We start from the raw sequence: 15729 nt of genomic DNA, 5'->3' as shown, positions 1-15729 counted from the left end.
CTAAGGTTGTTAGCGAGCGGTTCAGGTTTGGAGGTGGGTGGAGTGGACTGTTCTATGGAGATGTTCTTAAAGCTGTTATGTATGTCGGCGATTTTGTTGTAGAAGAAAGAGGATAGCGAGTCGCAAAGGTTTTGGGAGGGAGTGATGTCGTTTAAGGCTGCGATGGGGTTGGTAAATTCTTTGACGATGTTGAAAAGTTCCTTGCTGTTATGGGTGTTGTTGTCGAGTCGATCCTTGAATGCTGATTTCTTGGTGGCTTCGATCAATTGGTGGTGTTTGCGGGTGGCTGCCTTGAAGGTGGTCAGGTTGTCAGTGGTTGGGTTTTTTCTCCATGTTTTTTTGAGAGTGCGGCATAGTTTCTTGTATTTCTTAAGGTCATCGTTGAACCAGGGGGCCTTTTTGTTACCTTGTTTGATCTGGTGGTTTTTCAAGGGTGCTCATTCGTCAACGCTGTGAGTAATCCATTGTTTAAGTTTGGTGGCAGCTTCATTTGGGTCCGATGAGAGGGCGGGAGGGTTTTGGTTGAGCGATGTGAGGAGTTGGTCGGTGCTGATTTTGTTCCAGTTTCTTCGAGGAATATTTTGTGCGGGGTTGTGGGTCGTGGTGGTTTTGTAGCTGAAGTGAACACATCTGTGGTCCGTCCAGTGGAGAGCTGTGGTGTGGTCGAAGGAGATGAAGACAGAGTCGAGCGTATGTCCTGCTACATGAGTGGGGCTGTCAACAAGTTGACACCCCCTACGCTTCTGACTGATGTCAGATAAAGCAAACATGCCCACCCACTAATGCTCTACCATCTGGCTCTGATTTGAAAAATGGCCGATAGGCATATGAGCTCGGGGTGATTACTCTGTATAAGGCTAGTTTCTACTTCAAGTTTAGGCGTGCAGGGGCCTTGTGATGAAATACAAAGGCAATGCAACATACACGATACCTTAACAGGAATAAGCTTGTCTGCCACAATGTCTGTGTACCAACTGAAGGGAGAGGGGCTCTTCCCTGCCTCTTCCTGGCAATGACGGGGCCCTGGTGCATCCCGGGCGTGTCCCGCACCGCGAGATGCGCCCGGGCGCTTGGGCAGCTCCTCCTCCCTCCTGGGAGAGTGACGTCTTCTGGGTGATGGAGTCCCCTTGCAGGCGACCCAGACAGCAGTAGCAGGGCACAGAAAATGGCGTCCCCACGTATTTTCATCTTTCTGCAATTTGGATTGGGAACTGCTACTTAGCTTTAGTGTTCCCTAAGGTGTATCATGAAGATGAAATAGATGATAGGGTAATAGTGACTCATGGAAAAGCAACACATAGTATTTCACAAGGAGTGGGTGACATATTTGGGCTATGATTACTTCTGTAGGAGTAGTTTTGAATGACCAGAAGATTAGAAAGCTGACTACTTTGGTTGACAGTCTTGCAACTAATTCAGCAGGAGCGTTAACTGCTATTAATTATGAACTTGTGCCAATAAGGGCAATGGTTTTACAGAATAGGCTTGCTTAAGAAATGTTACTCACGAAAGTGAGAGGAGTCAGCTGCATGTTACGCATCGCAAAGTTCTACAAGTGTAGTGCAATTAATAACTTTGGCCTGATTTATATTTAGGTGGATGTACCGCCATTCAGTACACAGACCGGTCATTTATAAATCAGGCCCTTTGTCTCTAATATTACTGAGGTTTCAAAAAATCAAAATGATCTGGAAGAGGAAGATGCTTGGGAAATGATAGTAAAAGGATTTTCTGCAGTTGGCAGTGAATTGGTAGGACCCATATTAACTCCTTTACTAAACATTTTTGTGATATGCTTATTTCTTTTTATAAGGGGAATTGAACTAATAATTAGTGGGTCAAAATATAATGGAGGAGAGATATTGACAAGAAGAAGTGTGAGAAAGAGAAAAGAGGTGGAACTTGAAGAGTTGCAGTCATATTTATTACAAGTTGAGAGAACGGAAGGGCTCCAGATACAAGCTGCAAAAGTCAACAACTGTGGTATAAAATGAAGAGGTAGGGATAATTATGGGTAATGTGTGATGACTACCAGAGTCATCAGAAGGGGAATTTGGTAGAAATATTTCCATAACTAAATGCTGTGAATGCACAACACATTAATCTGCAACATGCAAATATAGTTGTGTTATGCTAGCAATAGCTAATATAGGCTTCAATTGAAAATGCCTAATGTGCAATTGTCCTAATTCTCAATTGTGTATTTTTCCTTCTTCACATTACAGTAGCAAAACTTTATCAGGCAACAATAATTCATTGTAATTTAATGTGTTAATTTAATTCTCATGAGAATGCTTATCTTTGTATGGTCTTCGGAGATAGGAATAATGAACAACTACCTGGGAATAAGAAATTCTTGGCCGAACTGTGGGGCATATTAGCAAGAACCTCGTTAAAATTATCGCCGTTTTAGCGGCAGGAAACTGCCGCTAAAACGGCGATAATGGGCTTGCTAATATGCGTTATAGAATTCTAATAGAAGCCCAGGTTAGATGTGCAGGACGGATGTATGACGTTACCACGCATACTATTACCACGCATACCTTTACAACGCGGTATTTACAACGAATACCGTTACAACGCATATCGCTTAGAGGTGCTGGATAGTGGTAAGTATAATTTTCTATTCCAACTCCAGTCCCCGTGGACACTAGGGAAGGTGTTGGATAGAAAATTAAACTTATTCCCTATCCTAGAGCGCCCCCCAGCGCAATGCGTTGTAATGGTATGCGTGGTAATGCCTGCGTTGTAATGGTAGTGCGTTGTAAAAAATGCGTGCTAAAGGTTGTATACCGTGCAGGACATCTAACCTGGGCTTCTATTGGAATTCTATAACGCATATATGCAACCCAATTATCCCCGTTTTAGCGGCAGTTTCCTAACGCTAAAACGGCGATAATTTTAACGAGGTTCTTGCTAATATGCCCCATAATCATCTTGGTGTAGATATTGAGCTGAAGGTTGTTCAGCAGAGGCTACACTGTGTGTGGATCATGGAAAAGAACGAAGCTTATACTTTTGAAATGCACTTTATCCCGAATGGTTCCTTTCGTGGGAATAGTGTGTAGGTGTGTTTAATTGTAGAAAGAAAATGAGTTATGCAATTCAGTGCTAGTTAGGAGATGCTTTACTGCTCCTTTTAGGGGTGATAATTGCAAAAAACACAGTTGATGGACAGAATGTAGAACAATGTCATACATTCACCCCAGTACAAGGATCTGGGCCTAAATCCATCGTTTTTTTGCACTCCACACCACCCTGGGTTAGACACTGGCTATATGCAAATCAGCTCTGACCCTGTGCCTCATGGGAACAGTCCAGTCCGAACTACCAAGCCATGTCTTTCCCAGGCCGGAATCAAGCATCCAAGGACCGGTTTCTGGCCATCAGCCTTCATTCAGCCTGGATAGCTTGACTCCAGTGGTGTGGAGAGCCTGGGGCTCACGTCTGTGCACACCCAGCCGACTCGGGGTGAAAATTGCAAAAAACACAGTTGATGGACAGAATGTAGAACTATGTCATACATTCACCCCAGTACAAGGATCTGGGCCTAAATCCATCGTTTTTTGCACTCCACACCACCCTGGGTTAGACACTGGCTATATGCAAATCAGCTCTGACCCTGTACCTCATGGGAACAGTCCAGTCCGAACTACCAAGCCATGTCTTTCCCAGGCCGGAATCAAGCATCCAAGGACTGGTTTCTGGCTATCAGCCTTCATTCAGCCTGGATAGCTTGACTCCAGTGGCGTGGAGAGCCTGGGGCTCACGTCTGAGCACACCCAGCCCACTCGGGGTGAAAATTACAAAAAACACAGTTGATGGACAGAATGTAGAACTATGTCATACATTCACCCCAGTACAAGGATCTGGGCCTAAATCCATCGTTTTTTTGCACTCCACACCACCCTGGGTTAGACACTGGCTATATGCAAAACAGCTCTGACCCTGTGCCTCATGGGAACAGTCCAGTCCGAACTACCAAGCCATGTCTTTCCCAGACCGGAATCAAGCATCCAAGGACCGGTTTCTGGCTATCAGCCTTCATTCAGCCTGGATAGCTTGACTCCAGTGGTGTGGAGAGCCTGGGGCTCACGTCTGAGCATACCCAGCCCACTCGGGGTGAAAATTGCAAAAAACACAGTTGAGGTGATGCTCATGCCTCTTGCCTGAAGGATATAGACTCTTGGCAAGATACTTCCCACAATTGCTTGAAAAATCTTTATTTGATACATTTGATGTTGCCTTTTAGGGTCTTTTCATGCTGACACCTACTCCTTGACTTCTCCCTAAATCCCTCGACCATTTCTAGTTTAAATATATTGGGATTTTCCCTTCATGGGAAGCTGAGTTTGCTTTCATGTATTCTTCGGCAACTTTATAATAGCTTATCTTTTCATTTGTGATTTTAGATTGTTTTGAATTTAATTGATAAGGCATTCATAAATTGACTACTGTATAACAGAAAATTAGATGGTATGAATTTATAACTTCGCTAATCTGTTAATAAACCTTCATGAGTTACAAATCGAATACTCTCAGTTGTCCTTCCCAGTCCAAATGTGTTTCACATTACTGAAATATATTAAACTGTTGTGTCAGCCTCAGTACTGAACTGAACTAAAGGTCCACCCGCATGAATACAACTTGAGCTTGAGCTTGCACCAGAAATTTGCATGGTGCAAAATGCTGCAACAATTACAATTTGCAACTTCTGCTGTCTCTATGAGGGTGAGTTTTCTATCCCAAGCATTTCCTTCCTGATTTCAACTACAAGTTCCAGAATCTGAACAGGCTTCTGAGTTACAACCAAGACCCTAGTTAGACTTGCACTTCTTACCGTTTTTGAGTCTGTCAGTAACTGCTTAGAAGGGGTGTTGGAATGTGCTCACCGATGCCTTGTAAAGCACTTCAAACTTTAAAGAAGCTGGCTGACTTCCATACAGTAATAATTGCCCAAATAATATAGCATCTCTATAGTGCAGCTTTCCTTTCCGTATACGGCAGCTGCAGACCATGCAGGTAAGAGTGCTGGGGCCCGGTTGTGTGTGTGAGGGGGGGACGATGATGAGGAAAAATTTATAATTTATTTAATTTTCTCTCCCCGCATCTTCTGTCCAAACGCCCCCCCTCCCCCCAACTGGGCCCCACCTCTCTTACCTGCACGAGCCGCGGCTGCGTACGGTCTACCTCTACAGTTTTGTCTTACCTGCACGAGCCGCGGCTGCGTACGGTCTACCGCTAAAGTTTTGTATGCTTGAAAACAAGGGGGGATAGGCCCAATTGAACAGAACCCAGGTAGGGCCTTAATATATTTTGAAAAAAGAAAACCTGGAGTCCTAATTATTTATGAATACAATATACAATATTTCAATATACAAAACTAACATTTTCATGACAAAAACAATACTTTACCCAAAACCTTATACAACCATAGATACATCAAAACCAGACCAATGTGCTACACAAACTAAAGCGATGGCTTGATTGAATGTCATTAAGCTTACTGATACACAAGTCTGAACTTTAGCCTGAATCAATTCTATTTCTTTTTTTATCCTTTATCCACTTTTGCTACTTTATTAGCAACTGCCTCACTGGCAATGCTGAAAATGTTAGTTTTGTATATTGATGTAACTATTGTGTAAATTGTGATGTATGTAAATATGTATATGACATTGTGGTGTTTCATGTTTTAGATGTAAAGGTCCTTCAAAGAGAAAGAAGCTTTTAAAAATAAGAGGGTGAATAAAATAACCCAATCACTAAATGAAAATAGCGTGGTTGTCGTAAAAATAATTCATAAATAATTAGGACACCAGGTATTCTTCTTTTTTCAAAACAGTTTTGTATGCAGCACATCTGAAGCAAGGCTCTGTCCTGGCCCAACAATGATTAACTTGTGCTGCTCCCTTGTAATCATGTAATACTGGCTACCGATTGCTGACGTCCATGCTGAAAAGACAGACCACACTTTACTTGTCCTACACTATGGAAACATGGATGTTGAGGGCCAATGGGAACAACATGTGAATATGTACTGATTTTTTCCTTTTCTTTCCATCTCTCCCCGTGACGCGCTTCACAGACAATTTTCAGGTCATAACCCCTGGACCTCCCCCTCTGGTTCACATACTACCAGATGACCACTATTAGTGAGATGTCTTCTTTGTCTTTTTGTGACACCATATATGTTTTAAATGCGGTATTTTGGGAAATATTTATTTCACATGGTCATAAAATGCATCTGATTTTCAACATTTTCGAATCTGACTGTAATCTGTTCACACCTAACCTTTGTGCGGCAGGTGATTTAAATGATTTTCATTTCTTTTTGCTTCTTTTTTTGTAGGAAAAGATTTGTTTCGTTTGATGTACAAGCTATGGAATTTCCAAACTTCAAACGTCAAAACGAATACGAGGTATGTGGCCTTCATGTACTACAAGACAGTAGGCACCCCACCAGTGCGTAATTTGTAAAATATTAAGTGCAGTTGCTCACATTTTTATGGAGGCCACACCCCTGGCTCCACCCACTTAACTTACCCCACTCACTTCCTTCATTGGCTGCACCCACCCACACCCAGAACTAGTATTGCTGAATGTGCCATAACAAGGGTTGGACCAAAATCTCCAGGTTGAAAGGTCAGGAAATCAGCCATGTGCATCGCCATAAGGATGCACTACAGGACAGTCTATACCCTGTACTATGCACCTGTGGTTGAGGGTCAGTCACTGGCAGTATGTCATGGAAGCACAGATGAGCTAAGCTGTGGCACAGCAAGATCCTGAGGAGTTGCCTGTCACCCACAGGGGTGCAAGTCTGACAGCACCACACATCCACCCAGAGAGGTGGAAGTCTGAGCACCACACAACCATGACATCTCACATCCACATCCCTAGCCCACAGGAAGCCCATCAAGGCCCCCTTAGCTCCTCTATACACAGGCTGTCAGTATCTGACTTGCAGAACCCCTGCAGGTGCCCAGCAGTGGGTAGAGAGCCATGCGAAGGACAGAGCTCCTGTCTTGGGTCCAGTGCTGCAGCGAACGGACCCGGGTAAACTCTGAAATTAAAAGCCCAGCTGTTCCTTTCTGATGATGCTTATTCTGAAATGTCACTTAATTAAACCTGACTACACCACCCCTTCTCCCTAGCTGTAACCGGACCTGACCCTCCAAAATAGAAGCATCAATCAATGGATCGCACTTGCAAGAATGCAGGCTCGCAATCGCAATATCGGATCATAACGTAATGTCTCGCATCCGCTGCCCTCTAATTACAGCAGCAGCCTTGGCCCTACCAAAGGGAACAAGACGTGATTCATTGTGATAATATATGATTTTTAGGTGAGCCGCACCAATACTTCATAGACAAAAGTTGCAGTTGAGCTCTTTTTGCAATTACTGTTCATATTTAATTTCCTGCTTAATAAGGTCCTCTAAGTTGTTTATCACCACGCAATGTCCAGTTTTGTTTAGCATTACTCCATATGGACATAAACAAAACATTCCAGTATCCTCTAACCATTCCAAGCTTTTAATTGGGTAAACTGTGAGAAAAAGTGCTGATGAATGTTCAAGGCAACAGCAAACCAACCCTCTCCCTTCCAGCCTACTGAGAAATTCTCAAGTTAAGCAGCTACAAATTACTTGAAACAGAAACAGTGCTAATTCATCCCTTTGCCAAATGATGAAGTGGCCAGGCAGCCAGAAGATAACTGTGGGTGCGCTAGTGTGAATTACGGGTAAGGGGCACAAAGTGTGTGCAAAACATGTGTGTGCAAGAGTGATAGTAGAATTTTTTATTGGGCCAAAACACAAATAATATAGCGAGCATTGTTTACATTCTGCTGTTTTAATTAGTTTCAAGCTCAAAAGAAAGCTTTTTCAATGTGAACTACCACTTGTTTTTAGAAAAAGTAAATCTCATTTAAACTCCTTCAGTCACCATGAGCCATTGAGCCTGGAGGTTCTCCAAGCAGCTTGCCTGAAGAGTGTGTAGTATTCATTTGATGTTGCCTTGTGTTGGCAGGGAAGCAGTGCAGATGAAAACTGCCACATGAAACGTGGCACAGTCCGGGCCTTTGAGATGAATGCGCAAATTTAAAATATCTGTGAGTGTTCACATACAAGGCATGTCTGGTAATCATTTAACTGCATGATTTACATCTAAGGTTACTACAAGAATGGAGATGCTAGAGCCAGGGGTCTACAGTGGACCAATTTGCACAAGAAACGCAAACATAGATAACCTGCAAGAACTTCCCTTTTTCATTTGCAGTTTCTGCATAAAGAAAAACATGCCGGTTTACATATGTGGAAAAGCACTGGCACTGCCAATTTACTCTGGTAACCCATAAATTGGGAGGTCAGGTGTGGCAGAGGAAAGGGGCCATTGAGTCACGAGGTGCTGAGCCTGAAAAAGCAGAGTTGACAGTTTCACTTATACATTTATTTGCTGCAAAGAAATTGGTGAAGAGGACACACAATAGTAAATCTGTTCCACATTAATTAACAGCGGCTTGTTGTAGTACTATTTACTACTCTCTTACCTGTGACCTGCAGTCTCCTTGGCAATGGCTCCATTAGATCACTGGGAAATAATGTGTTTTGGTGGGCCCCCAGCCCAGGCCAAGAGCATCATCATGCAATGCGAATGACAAGTCAAAAGGAATAATGTATGGCCTGCTTCTGCTGGGTTTTTATTTCAGTGCATGCAAGTTGTTAACAGAAAGCAGCTACGCACTTTTTTAGTACTTCGTCTACGTCATATTAAGGTTATTGCTGAGACCAGAGCTTTCCAGGAACCAGTCTGCCTTGCCAGCAGCTCACCCATCAGCTCACCCTCAACTGTAATAATTAACCAATGCGAAAGAAAATGCCCCTTGAAAGGCAGGCGTGCACTACAGACATCACTAACGAGATGCAGTCATCATGCCTCAACCTAGGTGGGCCATCCTGCAGGAAGGAAGACGACCCAGGACAGGCAGTTACATTTCTTTTTAATAATTATTGTAGTCATCTCACTGGGGAGAAAAATTCAATAGCCTCGGCCCTGTTAAAAAAGTGCCTGTGCTTAGCACCTGAAAGCTCCTGCACAAATTAAGCACTGTCCCAGTATTTAAACCTGACCTCAGGTTTACTCTGAGAAGCCTAGAAAGACCTTTTCAGTGAAGCCTACTTTCTTGCTGTGTCATCAGTAACAATGATGTAACTGTGCACACACACTTTGCTTATACTATGTAGTATTTAAATATACCAGTTACTATTGAGCTCTTTCTTGCCCATTGATGTTTCACTACTCAGACGGATAGTTGAATATCATCAGTATATATATATCTTTATTTTATCGCCCCATCCAATTGTTGATTAATGAATTAATGTTTAACGCTTTGTACGGTACAACTGTTAAAATGGGTAAAGCTATCACTAAATTGTAAATAATACAACTAAGCAAAACATTGTTAGTAACTAAATCCCTTTAGTCCGGGGAAAATCATGGAACACAAAAAGGAGGTGTAGAGAAATGTAACTTTGCAGGCTTCTCACCCTGACTAAAGGCGAGGACGACGCCTAAACGTTTCCAGGATTCATCTTCTGCTTTTATGAGTTGTCGAGGCTACAATGGAGGTGTGTTATCTGCAGAACCAATAAAAGTATGTGCTGATAAGTCAGTGGCAGCGTCCTTCACAGAGAACCATCTCCTGTTGGGTTTGATTGTGGAGGCAGAGAGGTAGAGATCAGTTCACACAGAGTACCATCAGCAAACACGCATGGCTTAACAGTGCAATTTTTAATGTTTGTGTTTAACAATAGATACTGCTGCTAAACTATAGCTGCGGGTGCAATGGTAGATTGAACACAGAAGTATAAGCAATTATGTACGAATTACCAAGTGTCATTGTTTCATTCTAACAAATATAATTTCCTAGGAAGATGTGCACTGTAAAATGAGGATATGAGCAGTGTCCACTTTGCAATTACCAATGAACCTTTCCCTCCAGTCTCCCAAAATGTACAACGCAGACCTCCTGTTATCCCCCTTTAGCAGCCTTTCTTTAGCTTCCAAGTAGAATCTGGCAATGGGCCATTGCCATCAGAGCAAAGGGAGAGGATGAAGCCTAATGGCTAGGGCGGTCGATCTCAAATCTGGGGAACTAGGTTTGTGTCTCGGTAATGACGCTCAACATACTGTGATTCTGTGGGTGAACATATTGAATTGACAGAATATTGAGTTTTTTATACAGAATGGACAGAATATCGAATTGCCAAAATATAGTGGTGCAGAACATTGAAATTCAGGTAAGAAATAACGATTTTCATAATATCGAAATTAGTAATATCGACAGTCCTAATACAGCTGTTAAAAATATTGATTTCTTATAGTGCATTAAGTGTTAGTATATGTGTTAAAAGAATTTTTTTAAAGTAATACATTTTAAGTTATTCAATTTTTGAGTAATTTAATTCTGTAGCGGGTTGTGAGTTTATAGGGGAAGTGGGTGGGAAGTAATTTTATTATAGTAAATTAAATATTAATTTTTAGGAATCATTATTATTTTTAATTTACTTTTGCGTTTCAGTTCTGTAGCGGGTTGTGGGTTTATAGGGGAAAAGGGTGGGAAGTAATTTAATTGTTATCAAGTAATATTTATTTTATTTATTGGTATTGATGATTAATGTATTGTTCATTAATTATAAATTTGTAATGAATTTGTATTAATTGGTAATTCATTTTTTAAAATTGTTAATTAATTTCTATTAATTGAATAATTAGCGCCGGGACACCCCGTTGGGGTAGCTGCGCGCTTTATAAATGACACAAATAAATAAATTGATCATTATATTAATTGTATTATTTAATTATTCAGAGCAGATTGTGAGTTTAGAAGGGAATAGGATGGGAAGTAATTTAATTGTAATTTATTAATTATTGCAATTAGTTTTGTGTCTTGTGGCCACATGCATCAAAGTCCGATTTTGCGATTCCTAATTTGCGATTTTTAACGAATCGCAAAACGGGATGCATGATTGAAAGTGCATAAAATTTGTGATTCGGTAAAAATCGCAATTTTTACCAAATCGCAAATATTATGCGAATTCCAATTTGCGATTTCGCAATTCCCATTGATTCCTATGGGCCAAAAGGCCCATAGGAATCAATGGGAATTGCGAATTCGCAAATTAGAATTCGCAAAATGTTGATGCATTCCATGGGTGCAGGCGGGGGTCCAAAGGACCCCCCCTGCACCCCTGAAATGTATTTTGAAGTGCATGTTTCAAACACACATGTCCTAAGGACATGTGTGTCTGCAACATGACAGTGTTTTGAAATGCAAATTAGAGCATTTTAACACATTTTCGCAAATTACCACGAGGTTCAACCTCGTGGTAATTTGCACCCCAGATTTGCGAATTCGCAATTTTAAAATTAATCATGCATTGCTTTTAAGGAATCGCACATTTGCGATTCCTTAAAAGCAATCGCATTTTTGAAATTTGCTAAAAATAGCGATTTCACCAAAAATGCTTGATGCATCCCAGAAACCTATTTAGGAATCGCAAACGGCCGAATTTTGCGATTCGCACCGTTTGCACTTCCTAAATAGGTTAATGCATGTGGGCCGTGATAGTTAATTTACGGCTAATTAATTATTAATTTTTGGTATTGAAAAATAATGTGTTGTTAATTAATTAATAATAGGTAATTAATTTCTAATAAATAATATTTTTGGGTATGTATAATTAAATAAATAATACATATTTTGTAATTGGTAATTAATTGTAATTAATTTATTGGTATTGATAATAAATGTATTTTTATTTAAATATTAAATAGTTACTTTCCCTACTGTTGCACTCACTGGAGTGGAAATAGTCATTTTTACCCCTACGCTATCCAACGCTGTCCCTACTGTGCACTCTCTGGAGTGGGAATAGTAATTTTAACCCATACGCTATCCAACACTTTCCCAACTGTTGCACTAAAATGATGGGGCTCTCACAAAAGATGAAGACGGTCCCCTGAGTTTCCAATATTTCACAAATATTGATTTACAGGCCATGGGCGGAACAGGGCCTATCTGAATGGTTTGGGGCCCCCTGTGCTCTACTGCCTGTGTTTCGCCCCTGCGCTGTCTTCTGTCCTCTTCTGAACTCTCTCCACTCTGTGCAAACAGGTCATTTAAATGTACATACTTCACCTTCAGCTGGTTAGATGAACTGATGAGTCTAGTGGTCAAAGGGATATAGGGGCCTTGCATTGAATGCAAATGTGCCTGAGTGTACAGAGCTACAGATATGAGGATTGTGTCTATGGGAGATCTGCTCCATGACTGGCACAGATGCGGGCAAAATAACAGATCCTTAGATAATGATTTTTTGTATTTTACAGTTGGTGCACATGAATGTCAATCAAGAGTAACTTAGGGAAGGGCTGTTTACCTAGGTATCTTACTGATGGAACCCTGCATCAGACATAAAACAGTAGGCGCACCGTTCTGACAACCGTGCAGTTACGACGTCACATTTAGTGGCTAAAGAACCAGGACTTTCCTCACCCAGCACGGTCAGCGAAAACTTTTGACATGGAGTCTGTCCACCATGCCCTATTTAGATGGGCGTTACTCATTTTCTCCATCTGGGGACGCCATGTGAGAAATTATAGTTCATGCTAGGAAAATCACACAATGGACCCCATTTGCAGGGAAAAAAACTATATGTGTGTTGGTGTATTATTATGTTGTTCTGTCAAGAACAAATACCTCCTTTGGGAGCTTTTTCTTGCAGAACCAAATAATTTGCTGAGAAAGCAAAAGACACACATATGACAGGCGGAGTGCAGAGCAAATCAAACATTCACCCCATTCAAGAGATCTGGGTTAAATTCCTCGTTCTTTTGCTCACCATGCCACCCCAGTTTGGACCCAGCCATATGCAAATCAGTCTTGACCCTCTTCCTCAAAGCAATGCAGAGCAGGTATGGCACCCACTCAACAAAGAATCAATGCTTCATTGGAACTGGTGCAGCCATGGCTCCACTGAAGGCACAGAACATGTGAGAAGGCACGTGGGGGTCTCTACAGTTGGTGGCTGGACTGCCTACATGGGCCCACAGCCCATAACCTCCTCTAACCTGCCAGGCCCGAAGGTTGCCACACAAACTCCAGATGGTCCCCCTAGATTAGAGTGACCTGATTTTGGAAAATAAAAACGGAGACATTCTATTACAATAGAAGTACTACTTTTTTGCATCAGCTAAGAGGCACAGAATGGTTTGAGAGCACTCAGGAACTTACAATAGACTGAGAATGAGGTACTAAGGGTAATGAAAAGAGACACTGTAGTAATTAGATGCAACTTTTAAACACACACATGCTCTTAACTGCATTTCTTTCTGATTAGGATTGTCAACTAATCTTGCCTTGGCACACCTTAAAACTTGCTTCCTTCTGAGTTCATTTGTATCCCTCCGAATACCGACAATGGATGATGACAAATCAGGACTCTCCCGGTACATCAGTGACAGCTGGTTACTGTACCCTAGTTTTTAATGTGGATAGGTACGTGTTGAAACAAGGATTGTTAATTTTTCACAATTGTTGAAAAAAAAATATAAATGCAGAGCAATCAAGAGACACAGGGACAGATGTACGAAACTGTGTGATTGCGATTTCCTAATTGCAAATTTTAGCGATTCGCTATTAGGAAATCACAAACTCCGATGTACAACAGTGTGTTTAACACTGTTAGCAATTCACAGTGGGTCACAAATGGACCTGCCTCATCAGTATTCATGAGGCTGGTCTCAATTTTCGGCCCATTGTGAATGACTACAATCACAGGGATGGAGGCCTGCTTGGGTCAGAAGACCCCATGTCTGTGATTACTTTTTAAATAAAGCAATATTTTTTTTGTAATGCAGCCCATTTTCCTTAACCCCTTGCATGCGCAGGTTGGCCCCCTGACCGTCATGCGTCACGGTGGGCGTGCATGATGCATTCTGTTAAAAAAGAAACCAGCCCCTAATTAAGGCAACCACAAGAAGATGATTGATGGAGCGCTGAAACTTTTCAGAGACTCACCCCCAGTCACAGATCTGGGTTGAATCCATCATCCTACTTTACCTCAATTCACCACCTCAGTTCTGACCCAGCTATATCAAATCAGTCTTGACCCTGTGCCTCATAAGAACAGTCCAGCCCGAACTGCCAAGCCAGGTCTTCCCTGAACTGGAAACAAGCATCCTGGGACCGGTTTCTGGGTAACACCCTTCATCAGTGTAACGGTAAGTTTTAATTCTATTAAGGACACGGAGGCGAGGATTAGGCTTTTTACCTTCTTCGCTGATTTATTCACAAAACTCACAGCAGCCAAAAAGCACATAACATCAGCCCTACCTCAAAACAAAGGGTATGGGCAAACAAAATGAAAATGTCCATCAACTACAACTCCCATGAGCATCATAAGGCAGTCCATAATGTAGTCCTTTCTCAGTATCCACTGCAGCTAGATAGGACATCCCCTTCATGACCACTTCCTCTTTCTTTGCTGTTTCGCAGCCAGTTAAAGGGTTTTGTCCCTCTCTCCTCAATTTCTTTCGTGGTTGTGGATTGTTTGGGGTTTTCACACTTAGCACTGCATGTATTCTTTAATGTGGGGTTGTTATGGTGCTCTGTTTTCCTTTTCAGAGCCCATTTTAGTCGCAGGAGCATTTTCTGTCCCTACGCGACTTTGCCCGTTTCTTTGCCGTCTCGGGCCACTAGGGGGAGCCAGAGCGTCTCATTCTCCTCGGCGCGGTTTCTCATCAGGGAGCCACGCTGAGGAGAACGTTTATGCCATTGCTCTCCCTAGCTAGGCTATCTTGAATAGAGTGGCAAAGTGACCAAGGGACCCATGTCTGGGCACACACAAGGAGATGATGGATGGAGCATGAAACTTTTAAGTCACTCACCCTCAGTCACACATCTGGGTTGAATTCATCACCATTCTTTAGCTCACTCTGCCACCCCAGTTCAGACACAGCTATATGGAAATCCCTTGTTTTTCTCCCCATTGTTAGACTGCTTTTTGTGCCTTTCTGCCCGCTGCATCACCACATCATCACTCAGCGCTACCCCAGCATCACTCAGCACCACCACATTATCACTCAGCACCACCACATTATCACTCAGCACCACCACAGCACCACTCAGCACCACCACAGCATCACTCAGCACCACCACAGCATCACTCAGCACCACCACAGCATCCCTCAGCACCACCACAGCATCACTCAGCACCACCACAGCACCAATCAGCACCACCACAGCACAACTCAGCATCACTCACCACCACCACAGCATCACTCAGCACCCCCACATTTTCACTCAGCACCACCACAGCACCGCTCAGCATCACCACAGCATCTCTCAGCATCACCACAGCATCACTCAGCACCACCACAGCACCACTCAGCACCACCACAGCATCACTCAGCACCACCACAGCACCACTCAGCGCCACCACAGCACCACTCAGCGCCACCACAGCATCACTCAGCACCACCACAGCACCACTCAGCGCCACCACAGCATCACTCAGCACCACCACAGCATCACTCAGCACCACCACAGCACCACCCCAGCATCACTCAGCACCACCCCAGCATCACTCAGCACCACCCCAGCATCACTCAGCACCACCCCAGCATCACTCAGCACCATCCCAGTATCACTCAGCACCACCA

General features: G+C 42.7%; 1 protein-coding gene across 1 annotated transcript in view; it reads left to right on the top strand.

The window, feature by feature from the left end:
- Positions 1-15729, top strand: part of WDR64 (WD repeat domain 64) — a 2246160-nt gene that overhangs the window by 1748158 nt on the left and 482273 nt on the right. Inside the window, exon 25 of the mRNA XM_086925751.1 lies at positions 6353-6422. Within this exon, the coding sequence (XP_086781877.1) occupies positions 6353-6422 (70 nt within the window). The remainder of the gene's footprint in view (positions 1-6352; positions 6423-15729) is intronic.

Source organism: Lissotriton vulgaris, chromosome 6 (genome assembly GCF_964263255.1).
Source record: "Lissotriton vulgaris chromosome 6, aLisVul1.2, whole genome shotgun sequence".
In the NCBI taxonomy this organism is placed as follows: Eukaryota; Metazoa; Chordata; class Amphibia; order Caudata; family Salamandridae; genus Lissotriton; species Lissotriton vulgaris.
Note: the sequence above shows the minus strand (reverse complement) of the source record. Positions and strands in the feature narration are given on the sequence as shown.